The sequence below is a fragment of the Terrapene carolina genome, unplaced genomic scaffold (genome assembly GCF_002925995.2).
Source record: "Terrapene carolina triunguis isolate 2854851 unplaced genomic scaffold, T_m_triunguis-2.0 Scaffold26, whole genome shotgun sequence".
NCBI classification, from domain to species: Eukaryota; Metazoa; Chordata; order Testudines; family Emydidae; genus Terrapene; species Terrapene triunguis.
The window spans coordinates 1,852,942-1,868,100 of record NW_020664377.1 but is presented as its reverse complement, the minus strand read 5'-3'; the positions used below and the strand labels follow the sequence as shown (position 1 = coordinate 1,868,100).

The following is a 15,159-nucleotide window of genomic DNA, read 5'->3' as shown; positions in this document are numbered from 1 at the left end:
AGCGACCAGGGAGCTTTTGCGAACAGGGGCTGCTAACAGGGAGTTTCACAAGGGAGTTTGGAAGGCAGCGAGGGTCCCTTGCCGGTTCTATCTGTTTTCCCTTTATTCCCCTTAAAACTTTAAACTTCTTGCTTAAACAACCCTTTCAGCGGACAGGGGGCTGCAGACGGGAGTTTGACAGAGGGAGGCTTACGATGGTTAGGAAGACCCGCAACACCTGTGCCAGCACTGCTTCTGTCTCCTCCACCTGCGCCTGTAGCCAGACAGAGCGCCTGAGCATGGATGCTTCTACCCAGATCCTGGTGTGGTTTTGCAGAGACTGTAACTTGCAATTTCCACTTACTGATATCCAGGCTGGGGGGACCATCCAATGTGAAAGGTGCCTGCTGGTGGAATCTCTCAGGCAGCAGGTGGGAGAGCTACAGGAGGAGGTGGCTAGGTTGAGAAGCATCCGAATCCACGAGCAATTCCTGGACAGTGTCCATGTGGAGACAGCTGAGGTAGCTGTCCCAGTACACAGGACTGCTGATACACCACTGGTGGAGGAGGAGATGGCTCAGGGTGGACACTGGCAGCTGGTTACTTCTGGCAGCAGGCAGTGCTCCACCCCTGCTCCGAACCCTCCCGCTGTGGTAATAGGTAACCGTTATGCTCTTCTTGATACAGGAAAGAAGGCATCACCCCCTACAGTAAAGGAGGAGAAGCCTCGTACCCCTAAGGCTGGGAGGTCTGCTGCCACCACTGCGAATAGGAAACGTAGGGTAGTGGTGGTCGGAGACTCTCTGCTGAGGGGGACGGAGGCGCCCATCTGTCGCCCTGACATTTCATCTCGGGAGGTATGCTGCCTACCGGGAGCCCGTATCCGAGACGTTACGGAGGCATTGTCGAGGATTATCCAGCCCTCTGACTACTACCCCATGCTACTCATCCATGTGGGCACAAATGATACTGCGCGGTGTGACACTGAGCGGATCAAGAGTGACTACAAGGCTCTGGGAGTACGGGTGAAGGAGTTTGGAGCGCAGGTGGTATTCTCTTCGAATCTTCCTGTCAAAGGTAGGGGCCCGGGCAGAGACAGATGCATCATGGAGGTGAATGCCTGGCTGCGAAGACGGTGTCGCCAGGAAGGCTTTGGCTTCCTAGACCACGGGATGCTATTTGAGGAAGGACTGCTAGGCAGAGATGGCGTTCACCTTTCGAGGAGGGGAAAGACCCTATTTGGACACAGACTGGCTAACCTAGTGAGGAGGGCTTTAAACTAGGTCCGACGGGGACAGGTGAGCAAAGCCCGCAGGTAAGTGGGGAACATGGAGACCTGGGAGAAGGGTCGGAAACGAGAGGGAGTGTGGGCTATATTGGCAGAGAGAAAGGAGGGTCAGGACAAAACTGGGAGGAAAGATCAAACCCGTATCTTAGATGCCTATATACAAATGCGAGAAGTATGGGTAATAAGCAGGAAGAACTGGAAGTGCTAATAAATAAATACAACTATGACATTGTTGGCATCACTGAAACTTGGTGGGATAATACACATGATTGGAATGTTGGTGTGGATGGATACAGCTTGCTCAGGAAGGATAGACAGGGGAGAAAGGGAGGAGGTGTTGCCTTATATATTAAAAATGTACACACTTGGACTGAGGTAGAGATGGACATAGGAGATGGAAGTGTTGAGAGTCTCTGGGTTAGGCTAAAAGGGGTAAAAAACAAGGGTGATGTCATGCTAGGAGTCTACTACAGGCCACCTAACCAGGTGGAAGAGGTGGATGAGGCTTTTTTTAAACAACTAACAAAATCATCCAAAGCCCAAGATTTGGTGGTGATGGGGGACTTCAACTATCCGGATATATGTTGGGAAAATAACACAGCGGGGCACAGACTATCCAACAAATTCTTGGACTGCATTGCAGACAACTTTTTATTTCAGAAGGTTGAAAAAGCTACTAGGGGGGAAGCTGTTCTAGACTTGATTTTAACAAATAGGGAGGAACTCGTTGAGAATTTGAAAGTAGAAGGCAGCTTGGGAGAAAGTGATCATGAAATCATAGAGTTTGCAATTCTAAGGAAGGGTAGAAGGGAGAACAGCAAAATAGAGACAATGGATTTCAGGAAGGCGGATTTTGGTAAGCTCAGAGAGCTGATAGGTAAGGTCCCATGGGAATCAAGACTGAGGGGAAAAACAACTGAGGAGAGTTGGCAGTTTTTCAAAGGGACACTATTAAGGGCCCAAAAGCAAGCTATTCCGCTGGTTAGGAAAGATAGAAAATGTGGCAAAAGACCACCTTGGCTTAACCACGAGATCTTGCATGATCTAAAAAATAAAAAGGAGTCATATAAAAAATGGAAACTAGGACAGATTACAAAGGATGAATATAGGCAAACAACACAGGAATGCAGGGGCAAGATTAGAAAGGCAAAGGCACAAAATGAGCTCAAACTACCTATGGGAATAAAGGGGAACAAGAAGACTTTTTATCAATACATTAGAAGCAAGAGGAAGACCAAAGACAGGGTAGGCCCACTGCTTAGTGAAGAGGGAGAAACAGTAACAGGAAACTTGGAAATGGCAGAGATGCTTAATGACTTCTTTGTTTCGGTCTTCACCGAGAAGTCTGAAGGAATGCCTAACATAGTGAATGCTAATGGGAAGGCGGTAGGTTTAGCAGATAAAATAAAAAAAGAACAAGTTAAAAATCACTTAGAAAAGTTAGATGCCTGCAAGTCACCAGGGCCTGATGAAATGCATCCTAGAATACTCAAGGAGCTAATAGAGGAGGTATCTGAGCCTCTAGCTATTATCTTTGGAAAATCATGGGAGACGGGAGAGATTCCAGAAGACTGGAAAAGGGCAAATATAGTGCCCATCTATAAAAAGGGAAATAAAAACAACCCAGGAAACTACAGACCAGTTAGTTTAACTTCTGTGCCAGGGAAGATAATGGAGCAAGTAATTAAGGAAATCATCTGCAAACACTTGGAAGGTGGTAAGGTGATAGGGAACAGCCAGCATGGATTTGTAAAGAACAAATCATGTCAAACCAATCTGATAGCTTTCTTCGATAGGATAACGAGTCTTGTGGATAAGGGAGAAGCTGTGGATGTGGTATACCTAGACTTTAGTAAGGCATTTGATACGGTCTCGCATGATATTCTTATCGACAAACTAGGCAAATACAATTTAGATGGGGCTACTATAAGGTGGGTGCATAACTGGCTGGATAACTGTACTCAGAGAGCTGTTATTAATGGTTCCCAATCCTGCTGGAAAGGCATAATGAGTGGGGTTCCGCAGGGGTCTGTTTTGGCACCGACTCTGTTCAATATCTTCATTAACGACTTAGATATTGGCATAGAAAGTACGCTTATTAAGTTTGCGGATGATACCAAACTGGGAGGGATTGCAACTGCTTTGGAGGACAGGGTCATAATTCAAAATGATCTGGACAAATTGGAGAAATGGTCTGAGTTAAACAGGATGAAGTTTAACAAAGACAAATGCAAAGTGCTCCACTTAGGAAGAAAAAATCAGTTTCACACATACAGAATAGGAAGAGACTGTCTAGGAAGGAGTACGGCAGAAAGGGATCTAGGGGTTATAGTGGACCACAAGCTAAATATGAGTCAACAGTGTGATGCTGTTGCAAAAAAAGCAAACATGATTCTGGGATGTATTAACAGGTGTGTTGTGAGCAAGACACGAGAAGTCATTCTTCCGCTCTACTCTGCTCTGGTTAGGCCTCAGCTGGAGTATTGTGTCCAGTTCTGGGCACCGCATTTCAAGAAAGATGTGGAGAAATTGGAAAGGGTCCAGAGAAGAGCAACAAGAATGATTAAAGGTCTTGAGAACATGACCTATGAAGGAAGGCTGAAAGAATTGAGTTTGTTTAGTTTGGAAAAGAGAAGACTGAGAGGGGACATGATAGCAGTTTTCAGGTATCTAAAAAGGTGTCATAAGGAGGAGGGAGAAAACTTGTTCACCTTAGCCTCTGAGGATAGAACAAGAAGCAATGGGCTTAAACTGCAGCAAGGGAGGTCTAGGTTGGACATTAGGAAAAAGTTCCTAACTGTCAGGGTGGTTAAACACTGGAATAAATTGCCTAGGGAGGTTGTGGAATCTCCATCTCTGGAGATATTTAAGAGTAGGTTAGATAAATGTCTATCAGGGATGGTCTAGACAGTATTTGGTCCTGCCATGCGGGCAGGGGACTGGACTCGATGACCTCTCGAGGTCCCTTCCAGTCCTAGAATCTATGAATCTATGAATAGTGTGTATGGTAACACCCATTGTTTCATGGTGTGTGTGCGTGCGCGTGTGTGTGTGTGATATAATCTATCTTCCTACTGTATTTTCCACTGCATGCATCTGATGAAGCAGGTTTTAGCCCACGAAAGCTTATGCTCAAATACATTTGTTAGTCTCTAAGGTGCCACAAGGACTCCTTGTTCTTTTTGCTGATACAGACTAACACAGCTACCACTCTGAAACCTATCATGTATGGTGTTACTAGTAACAAAAGTAAGGAAAAATGAATGTTATACACCTGCAACCAGAATTCTTTGAGATGCTTCTCCACATTCATGGGATGTGCCAACAGTGTAGCTTGGACCAGTGGAAACTTCTATTAGCAGTGCTCTTTGGAGCACTCTTGTACCTCCCAATGTTCAGAAGAAGCAGCCATAAAGGGGGCAGGCCAACTACCCCAGTTCCTTCCAGTGCCTCCTCAGATCCAAAGTTGTAATTGGGACTCTGAGAAAGAGGGGAAGGTAAGTGAGGAGTGTGAATGGGCAGAGGCTCATCTCGAAGAACAATAGTTATAGATTAGTAACCTTCACTTCTCTGAATGGCCTCTGCACATTCCCAACTCTTGGGAGTTAGACAGACAGTACTTTGATTGATGGAATGAGGAGGCCTAGTTAAATAAAAATTGTAATATTGATTTACCAAATTGTGCCAAATCAAAGGAATAATGTTTTGTGAAAGTATGACTCCAGATCCAAGAGCAGCTCTACAGATTTCTAATATGGGAATATGTCTAAGGCAGGCCCTGTAGAAGGCCTTTGCTCTACTTGAGTGCTCTCTCAGCCCTTTTGGAAAACGAAAACAGTGCATTTATAACATTCTTCAATATAGAGTCTAACCTACTTAGAAAGGCATTAGGATGTGATTGCTTTTATTCTCTCCCCATAAGAGAGAAATAGTCCAGGTGATTTCCTTTTTTCCTTAGATCTATTAAATGGAAGGCTAATAATGTTCTCTTAGCATCCAAGGTAAGGACTTCACTTCCCCTGAGTTAGACCTAAGGAAAAACACTGGCAAGTTAATGGGCAGACAATGTGGCCTATTGGCTAGAGCACTGAACTAGGACTCTTGGGACCAGGATTCTAGCCCCAGCTCTGCCATTGGCCTTTTTGCCTCAGTTTCCCCATCTGTAAAATACACAGATCTACAGCTGAAAAGTGCTATGTAAGCGAGAAGTATTTTTTATTTAGGGACTGGTTGAAATGAAATTGTTACTACAGTAGGGACAAATTTTGGATGTGGATGAAGAACCACTTTATCTTTGTGAAAGGCTGTAAAAAAAATGGAGGGAAGTTGTGAAAGCTCACTCTCTTACCGGATATGATAGGTACACTAAAAGCGGTCTTAACTGAATAATGAAACAAGGAACATTCTCTCATGGGCTCAAAGGCAGTTTTGTGAGCTGAATAAGTACTAAATTGAGGTCTCATGTAGGTGGAGGTTCTCTAAACTTCATTAACCCCCTTCAAGAAACTTTACTGTAGCATAGGTGAATACAGTCTTTTGCCTGATGGAGCAGTGATGAGCCAAGACGGCTGCAAAATGTACTTTTACCAACAACATGAAGAGTCCATTCTATTTTACATACTTATATGGACCCCATTACCATAGTATGTAAGGCCTGGTCTGCACTTAAATTTAGGTCAACATAGCTATGGTCCGTCAGGAGTCTGAAGAATGCACACCATAGCTATGCCAACCTAGCCCCCAGTGTAGATGCAAATAGGTCAATAAAAGAATGCTTCCGTCAACCTAACAGCTGTCACTCGGGGAGGTGGCATTCCTATAACAATAGAAAAACCCCTTCCATCAGTGTAGGCTGCATCTATTTTATGGGGTTATGATGACATAATTACAGTGCAATAGCTATACCAATATAGACCCCATAGTGCAGACGCACCCTTACAGTCTCACAATCTTTTACTGTATTCATTCTTACGCCACCACTGTCAGGTGAGGAATTACTATTATCCACATTTTACAGATCGGTAACAGACAGATTAAATGACCCACCCAAGCTCACACAGAAAGTTTGCAAAAGAGCAGGGAATTGAACCTGTCTCTCTCAGGTCCTAAGCTAATGCCCTAATCAGTGGACCATCTTTCTTCTTGAGTATCAAAGATTTCAAATCAAATATGTATAAACTGAATACTAACTGAAGCTAGGTTTGTGGTATTCCTGGTTGCCCACAAAAATAATCTTTTCCACTTGTTATCATAACAGGTGAGATGACTTCCTAAAATTTAACAGACTCTCGTGTACTTTTACTTAACAGGACAGTTCTAACTCTGTCAAAGTCATATGGCCCATGCTGTCAAGCGGAGATAGCATGGATCCAGATGACAAATTTGACCTCTCTGCTGAGTCAGTAATTCTGGAATTCAGGAAGAAACAGTAAATTGTTCTGTGATAGTTGTAGTATATACTCCTGGGGGAATTCTGCATCACTGCACATGCGGTCATGCTTCTCCGCAGAAAAATTACTTCTGGCAGGGAAGGAAAGGGAAGCTGTAAGAGCAGTCACACGCCCCTCCCTGGCAGCGCAGGCAGGTTGGTTTGGGTGCCCGGAGCAGCCAGTAGAGATGTAAATCACCACCGGGAAGGGGGTCCATGTGTGAGAGAGAGACTGAGACTGTCCCTCTCACTCGCTATTGCAGCACTGGCGTGGAGAGGCAGGGCTTCGGGGTGTTTCTGAGGAGGTAGGTGTGGGGCAGGCTCTGTCCCCTCACACAAAGCAGAATGTAGGAGCCTGTCTGCTTAGTGAATTATTTCCACTCTCTTTGTGAATTCCCCCAGAAGTATAAAATAGGTGTAAAAGTTTTAAGGCTCCTTTACATTGTCAGAGTGGTATAAAAGACAGTATGGCTTTATAAATGCTTCTGGTGCTTTAGTGATTAGGACTGGTCTACATTTTTGGACTGAAAAAATTTCCTATCAAAATGTACTCCATGAACTGTTTGCTGCTGACCTTTCTGGAGATGCCAATATAAATTGTGTGTTTGATTCACCTGCCCTCACTTGCCTATATTGTAACACTGAGCATATGACTGCATATATTTGTTGACTAAACTCAAAATAAAGGGTGAAACCTAGCTACATTACTATTAGGCAAGGGGGTTTGCGCTCTACTCCCATTCTCTATCCAGTGTATTGTAGTTTAAATAAATTACTGAAATAATTGAAACCAGAGTGATTATATTGTGTTATTTTGACAAATAAAATGTGCAGAATTTTGTGGAATTTTAAAATATTGTGTGCATCATTTTTAGAATTAGATGAATTTGGAAAAAGAGGGACGGGGAGAGAAGAACTACAATGCATTCTCCACTCTAGTTTACAAGAAACGTTTGAGATAGACTGGTTGTCTGCTCCTACTCTGGAGCAAAACCAGATATTGGATATTTGGAGTTGTATTTTGTTGTAAATAAGACTTTCTCTGGATAGCTCCACACAAGGAGATGTTCCTGAGTGACCAACTCATGCTAATTGAGCAAGTCTCTGCTGAGTTGATCTGACAGTATATTGTCCTTGTCTGTAAGGTGGACAGCAACAGGATAAATCTGGTGTATTATTCACCACTCACAGATAATTTTGGCCTCTTCGCACAGCTAGCTGGAATGTGCTCCCCCTGCTTCTTCATGTGAAATATCACTGTACTATTGTCAGTAACTACTTGAACTATTCTGCGAAGTAGATGAGGGAGAAAAGAGCAACATGTTGGGCTCTGATTTCCTAATTATAACATGTTGATATGGAGCTTTTTCTCCCGTAAACTACAGTGACTGATTCTTAAATTATTTCAATCAGTTCCACACTCCAGACTGAAAGAGTCAGAGGTGGCTATGAAAGACAGAGCTGGGTTGTTGAATGCAACTCCTTTGAGGACACTGTGATGTGCAGTCCACCATATAAGGATTAGGGACACACCCTAGGTAGTGTCAAATTCATAAATATGTTGCCTATATTGGCATATATAGCATCTTGCTAGCCAATGCTGTAGAAGCCTCATCTTTAAATGAGCTTATGGAGTTACATATGTCACTGAAATCATAATGCCCATCAAACTAAGGAAGAACACTGTTTGAAATGAGTTTTCCTGTAGTACTTCTATTGCTATAAGGATTTTTAAATATCTTTCGTCTGGAAGAAAAACTGTATTTTTGAGAGTCCATAACAGCCCTAATAAAAACTATAATCTGGATTGGAAGGTGTGTCTTCCACGATCTTGAACACCAGTGTTTGGAATAGAGTCATGACTGTGTCATATCTTTTGCTAGATCCTTCTATGAGGATATCCTAATGAGCCAATCATCCGAACAAGTAGACGTGGATGCCCCTACATCGCAAATGTGCTGCTGCCATTGACAGGCACTTTGTGAACACGCAGGGTGCAGTAGACATGCCAAACAGAACATCTTTGTATTGGTGATGATGTTTTCCCATAACCAACTGTAGGTATTTTCGATGTGAAGATCTGAGATATGAGAATAGGTACCCTCTAAATCAAGAGGTCCCAAACCAAGCGTGGGTGGATAAGGAAAGGATGATCAGAGGTAGGATGAGGAATTTGAACTTTCTGATGAAAGAGTTAGCTTCCAAAGATCTGAAAGGGGTTGGGAGACATCTATAATTCTTTGAGATCAGAAAATACATGAAATAAAATCCCTTCCCATGAAACTCTTTAGGAACTTCCTTTATGGCACCTGACTCTACTAATGAATGAGCTACATGTTAGCAAGTTCTTGTGAGAAAAATCTCTGAAGAGGACTGGTAAAGGAGATTGGGAGGTGAGTGTGTTAATTTGAATGGGATAACTGTTGGAGAAGATGCCCCTCCCCTGCTGTTCCCCATTCCCCCCCCTCCCCTGCAGCCTCAGCTCACTGCGCCACCGGCGCAATGTTCTGGGCAGCAGGGCTGTGAGCTCTTGCCGGGCAGCGCAGCTGCAGAGCCACAGCCTGACCCAGTGCTCTGTGCTGCGCGGTGGCGTGGCTGGCTCCAGCCGGGCGACACGGCTGCCTGTCCTGGTGTTCTGCGCAGCGCGTCTGTACCGCCGCCAGCCACCGGTGCTCTGGGCAATGGGGTAAGGGGGCAGGGAGCTGGGGGGGCGATAGATAGAGGGCAGGGAAGTTTGGGGTGGTGGTCAGGGGGCAGGGGTGTGGATAGGGGTCGGGGCAGTCAGAGGGTGGAGAATAGGGGGGGTTGAATGGGGGCAGGGGTCCAGGGAGGGGGGCAGTCAGGAAAGAGAGGGGAGGTTGGATGGGGTGGTGGGAGGCAGTCAGGGGCAGGGATTCCAGGGGCGGTCAGGGGACGGGGGGCGTGGATGGGGCAAGGGTCCCGGGGGGGGCGAGAAGCGGGGGGGTGGGGGGGGGTGGATGGGGGCAGGGGCCAGGCCATGCCTGGCTGTTCGGGGAGGCACAGCCTCCCCTAACCGGCCCTCCATACAATTTCGGAAACCCAATGTGGCCCTCAGGCCAAAAAGTTTGCCCACCCCTGGGGTAGAGGCATGAGAGGATTCCAATGGGCACTACTAGATGGCACCACTGGTCCAAGCTGCACCATTACCACATCCAAAGAACACGAATGTGTAGACGTCACTCAAAGAATAACTCTGTTTTTGACAATATGATTTTTAACCAGATGATGCATCTTTACAACCATGTTACACCTACAAAATCAAAGTGGTATGAAAAAGAAAATCCAGTCACTCTAGCAATGACTTCTGGCCAACTAAAGCAGTGGAACGGACATTTCAAATACAGTTATGCCGGCACTGATCACTGGTGGGTACATCACCATGGGACCCTGATTGTGGAGCAAAGATTAAATAAGTGAGAAAGAAGGGAAAAATATTGGAGAAGTTCTTACAGTCACAAGACAATCAAATATCAAAACAAAAAGCAGAAAGTCTTATGTGGCTTCTTTCCTCCTAAATGATTTTTCTAATTGGATACGGAGTGATTTTGTTTAATTACAAATATTAATATGGACTTTAGTTTTAAGGTTTTAGGATTTTAGTTTAAAAAAAATCAATTTACCTTTGGTGATCGTGGGTCAGGAGGACGGGCGTAAAGTTCATCTTCAGCCAGTTGAACTCCCGCAGGAACTGTTTCAGAGGGACGTGTACCATTGTAGAGATGAAATTTGCAATGAGGGTTTAAGGCCATTGCAAGAAGTTCAAGAAGAGGAAACCAATCTTGGGACAGCTTGGCCACACATAGCTCTACTAGACGGTGAGTGTTGTTAATAATACACCTCTATTAAGAAAAAGATATTTAACAGTTTTGGCAGATGACTGAAATGTAACAAATTACAAACTGTATTACTGCATTCACAGAAGCAAAGTTACAAAATTGCTTTCTTTATAAAACCTTTGTCCTTTGCTTTCTCAAAAAAAGTTGTCTGAGCTGAAGCTTTCATGCCTATTTTCATAATTGGGGAGGGGGTTAAACAAAAATCTGAGCTAATCTTCTCAGTGTTTGAGTTATCAGTGGTAGGAGAAATACATATTTTTTCTACTTCAATTTTTTTCCAGACTTATTTACTCACCAGTAACTCCACAACCTCAAATTTGGCTAGTCCTTAATGAGAGGAAAATTTTAGTGTTTAAGAAGTTGTTAATGAGCATGCACAAATCAGCAAGTTTCTAAAGCGTTTACCAAAATATAAAGACATAGCTCCATGCACCTGAACTATATAACCAGGAGCCCAACAAGGGGTTGCACTGATAAACACAGGAAGGGGGCCTTGATACCCCATCATACCAGGCCCTAAGTTTGATTTCTTTTCAACCCAAACTTCTTCCTAGCTCAAATGTGATCTCCTACTAACCCAATCTCTCTCCCCCTACAGGTCAGACCATGAAGCTGTGAGGAGTGAAGGGAAGGAAGGAGGAAATGTATTTCCCATAAGTCATGGAGTTGTGAAGAACTGGCAGAAGGAAACTGATTTTCAAAAATTGTTCATGGCTGCAAATAAGCAGATGGCCTCTGCAGCTCCATCACTGTTTAAACTTATTTGCTTTTCATAAAATACAATACAAACTTACATGAATCTCAAACTTCCAGCCGCTCACCGCCTCATCTGTAAGGATTTTTGTGAAAGATATTGTTAGCCCATCTCGAAAAAATCTCTGACATGCTTCACTTTTAACATCAAGGCCTGTTTAAAAGAGAAAAGGGAAAGATCAGTTAATATATTCCATTTTACTGGTTGTCTACAATGCTCACTTAACATTAAAAATAGCCATATTTTGGACTTACACTTTTCATATCCACGGATTTCAAAGTGCTTTACAAAAATGAAGATTTAAAACATTGAGCAGGGTAGCTATTATCAAGCTCCTTTTATAGACTGGTAAACAGGCATGGGGGGGGAAAGGGTTTGGTGATTTTCCTACTGGATAGATAGTGAATCAGTAGCAGAACTAAAAATGAAATACAGCAGCTCCAACTCCCAGTCCCCTACTCTAACCACTAGACTGCTTTCTCCCTATTTTTAGATCTCAGCTCTTAATATTCGAACAATTTCAATATACATTGAAGAGTTTCTCAGTTGTAGATATTTCCTAATAAAAGGAATATAGCCATGCAAACTAAAAAAGGAACAGCGTTCTAAGGTCAGAAAGCATCAAAATTCAGTAACTAGACATTAAAATTACCAATTAATTTTCCCTTCTCCCATCAAATTTCACTTAACATTTCAGTTTCAAAGTTTTATTTAAATTACAATGTAAACTTTAATTTGGTGAAACTGATTAATTCCAAAAAATAATTTTTGATAGAACAGCCTTTTAAATAGTAGGTCCTATATTTAAAGTGCTTTAAAAATTGTAAATGTTTTCTGCTCCCTTGAGACTTAAACAGTCTTTTGAGCATGACAAATCAAGAATACAAAACCACACCCCTTCCACTCCTTCTTTCGTTTTGTACACACTTGCCTTTTGTCTCTTCAGTTTGTTGTTAGTGGTAAAAACCAGCTTGCAGGGTACATAAGCAGGGCCATATTTACAACATAGACACTAAATGCCCATCCCTAGGGCCCCACATCCTTGAGTCATGCAACTGTATCAAAACTTTGGATTTCATGCGGGGGGGGGGGGGGGACTCCAAAGCAGTACCTAAGAGCTATGCTAATGAAGGAGACAGAAAGTGAAACTGACCAACAAAAACAGTGAAATTGGCCATATACAAAATTAAAAAATACTGCACTCTTTCAGTTGTATTAGCTTTCAGGGTTACTTGAAACAGTAGACCCCAAATTTTCACACACAAATGTGATTTTTAAGTTGACATTATCTCTTTAAAGTTCATTTTTCATTTAAAATAACTCAATTCTGGGGACAGAAAAGAAAATATATTTTCAATATACTGAGTCACATATACATTGAATACAACAGTTTTCAGAAAATGAGTTCAAACAAATTCATTCAGGGAAATCAATGGCCTGTATTATACAAGAGGTCAGACTAGATGATCACAATGGTCCCTTATGGCTTTATCTACAAATCCATGAAAAGAGGAATTACGCAAATATAAACTATTACATTAATAGCCTAGAGGCTGTATCCTGCACTGTTATTGTGCAGGACACGTTTCATTTTCAGTCCTGGAATCACACTCCTTATGCAATATAACATGCCCAGCCTCAGAAAACAGTGACCAACCAACCACGGGCAATACTGGGAACCCAGAAAATAAATAATTCCTGTTCTAGTCAGTCTAGATGAATAATGATCAAGACATGTGGCTTCAAAAGAGTAACCGAGAAGATACAAGCTTGGGAACAGGAATTTCCCTCCCCCACAATTCAACAGAGATTCAAAGAGCCACCCAGAAAGAGAGCTAAATTCAGGGAGCTGGCAGTAACTCCTATATTTGAGTTGCCTAATACCTTCCATTATAAAACATTCTTTAATTCTTGTGATCTTTTGTGAGAAACTAACACCTCCACTGCAGCAGGTCTTTGAAATTCAGCAGAAATAAAGGGTTGAGTTATAAGTTCTTAAAACTTGACATTTCCTTTCCTCTTGCTTGCACCGCTCGGGAAAATTTTAGCAACATGAAAAAACAACTAAACACTATAAAGAACCAGGCCCATACTACAAAATCATGAGCTGAGACAGCACACCCCCATAATGGGAACACCCGGCAGCTGTCAGACCAACTGTAGCAGGGGTTTTGTGGGGGAAGCAGAGCATAAGAGCCAGGCATAATTTTTTTATTGTAATATATGCTATATAGCTCAATTATTAACATTTAATTTTTTGGAGTAGCTGCCACTATTCAAAAATACTGTCCCTAGTTTTAGTTATTTTATAGTTATTTAATAATGAGTTGACAGGTACCATTCTTTCAATAGGTTGCTTCTCCAATCTCAGAAAAACCTCAGACAACCACCAGAGTGCCTCTTTAAACTAAGACTATATTGTCTGCCTGAAAAATAGTTTTCTAAAAGATTAAAAATAGAGTGAATAGTACCATCAGACTGCCAGTACCACGAAGTATTTAAATGGTCCAGTCCTCCTCCTCCTATGTTTCCCCCAAATTAGCAGGAGATAATAATACCAATATAACCACCTTATTTTATATAGCACTCTTCGTCAGTAGTTCTCAAAGTCACTTTATAGATAAGGACTCAGATGGAGGGATGAAGTGACTGGCCCATGGTCACACAACAGGACAGTGGCTGAGTCAGAAATGGAACTCAGGTCTTGAATCTCAGTCCAATGCTCTATCCACTAGGCCACGCTGTTTCTCAAAAAACATGCAACAAAAATAGTTTTGTGGTATAATAATCTAGTGGGCTTCCAAAACATATTTGGTTCCTCTGCTCTAAAGTTCTGGTGAGCCACAGATCTCAATGCAAAATTACGTCAATGACAATATTAGGATCACAGTTATCTTTCAATTTCAATCCCTTCTTCCAGTCCTCATCCTCTCTGTATCCATTCCAGCAGATACCATTTGGATTTAAAGAATAAATCCACATATGGGTGGTAAGGTACCTAAACTCACATAATCTTACTGAAGAAGACATACATTTCCCGCAGATTAACAGAAAGGTTACATAATAATAATCATCATTCTTGGAGTATATTGCCCCTGTATTTCCACACTTTCGAAGTTCAGGACCATTTAGCAAAAGAGTGCCCCACTTCAGAACAGGTAAGCACCTCACTCATAAATCTGACTGTTCAGAGTTATAAAAGGGACAAAAGTCTCAGCCATCCTCCATTACTTCAATGAGTGGGGAAAGATAGGAAGTGTGCACATATACGCAACACACTTAACAACAGTTTCTGGTAACCTCTCTTTTCACTTGTGGGAAAGTAACCTGCAGCATAAACCCCAGGGGTGGAATAACAAGTGGTAATGAAAAGCAACTGTAGAACATATGCCTAAAACTGATATTAGAACTAAATGCTAAATTCAGCAATAGTGGTGCTTAGAACAGATTATATAAATGGAGCTCCAAATTGCAGCTTTGCAGATCTTCTTCAGAAGGGTAGGGGGAGGTGTGTGAAAAAGAGTTCCCAAACGGATTGTCAAATTTGTTACCTTGTGGTGGAGTGTGTAGGTGTTGTCTGTAGAGCAGCTGAAGAAGCTGTCTGTCTATATTTGTTTATTTGCTACACTACTGATGGTGTTGTGATTTTTTTAAAGGCAGACATAGCTGCTGCCAGCGTCCAAAAACTTCTCCTCAAACTACAAACCAGAGGATTTCTTCCTACCAGCATGCTGCAGCAGCAGACCCAGAGATGTAGCTAGCTGCATCTGTCAAATTTTTTGAAAGGTAGCATTTGTATTGTCATTGAACAAACGTGACCTCTTGAGAGATCTTCTATGCTCACTTGAAGATT

General features: G+C 42.6%; 1 protein-coding gene across 2 annotated transcripts in view; it reads right to left on the bottom strand.

The window, feature by feature from the left end:
- The window catches only part of LOC113406342 (probable ubiquitin carboxyl-terminal hydrolase FAF-X), a 183,448-nt gene that overhangs the window by 160,015 nt on the left and 8,274 nt on the right, over positions 1-15,159 (bottom strand). For both annotated transcript variants that reach the window (XM_026650666.1, XM_026650667.1), the window contains exons 4-5: positions 11,347-11,459; positions 10,337-10,555 (exon numbers count right to left, since the gene is read on the bottom strand). In XM_026650666.1, the coding sequence (XP_026506451.1) occupies positions 10,337-10,555; positions 11,347-11,459 (332 nt within the window). The remainder of the gene's footprint in view (positions 1-10,336; positions 10,556-11,346; positions 11,460-15,159) is intronic.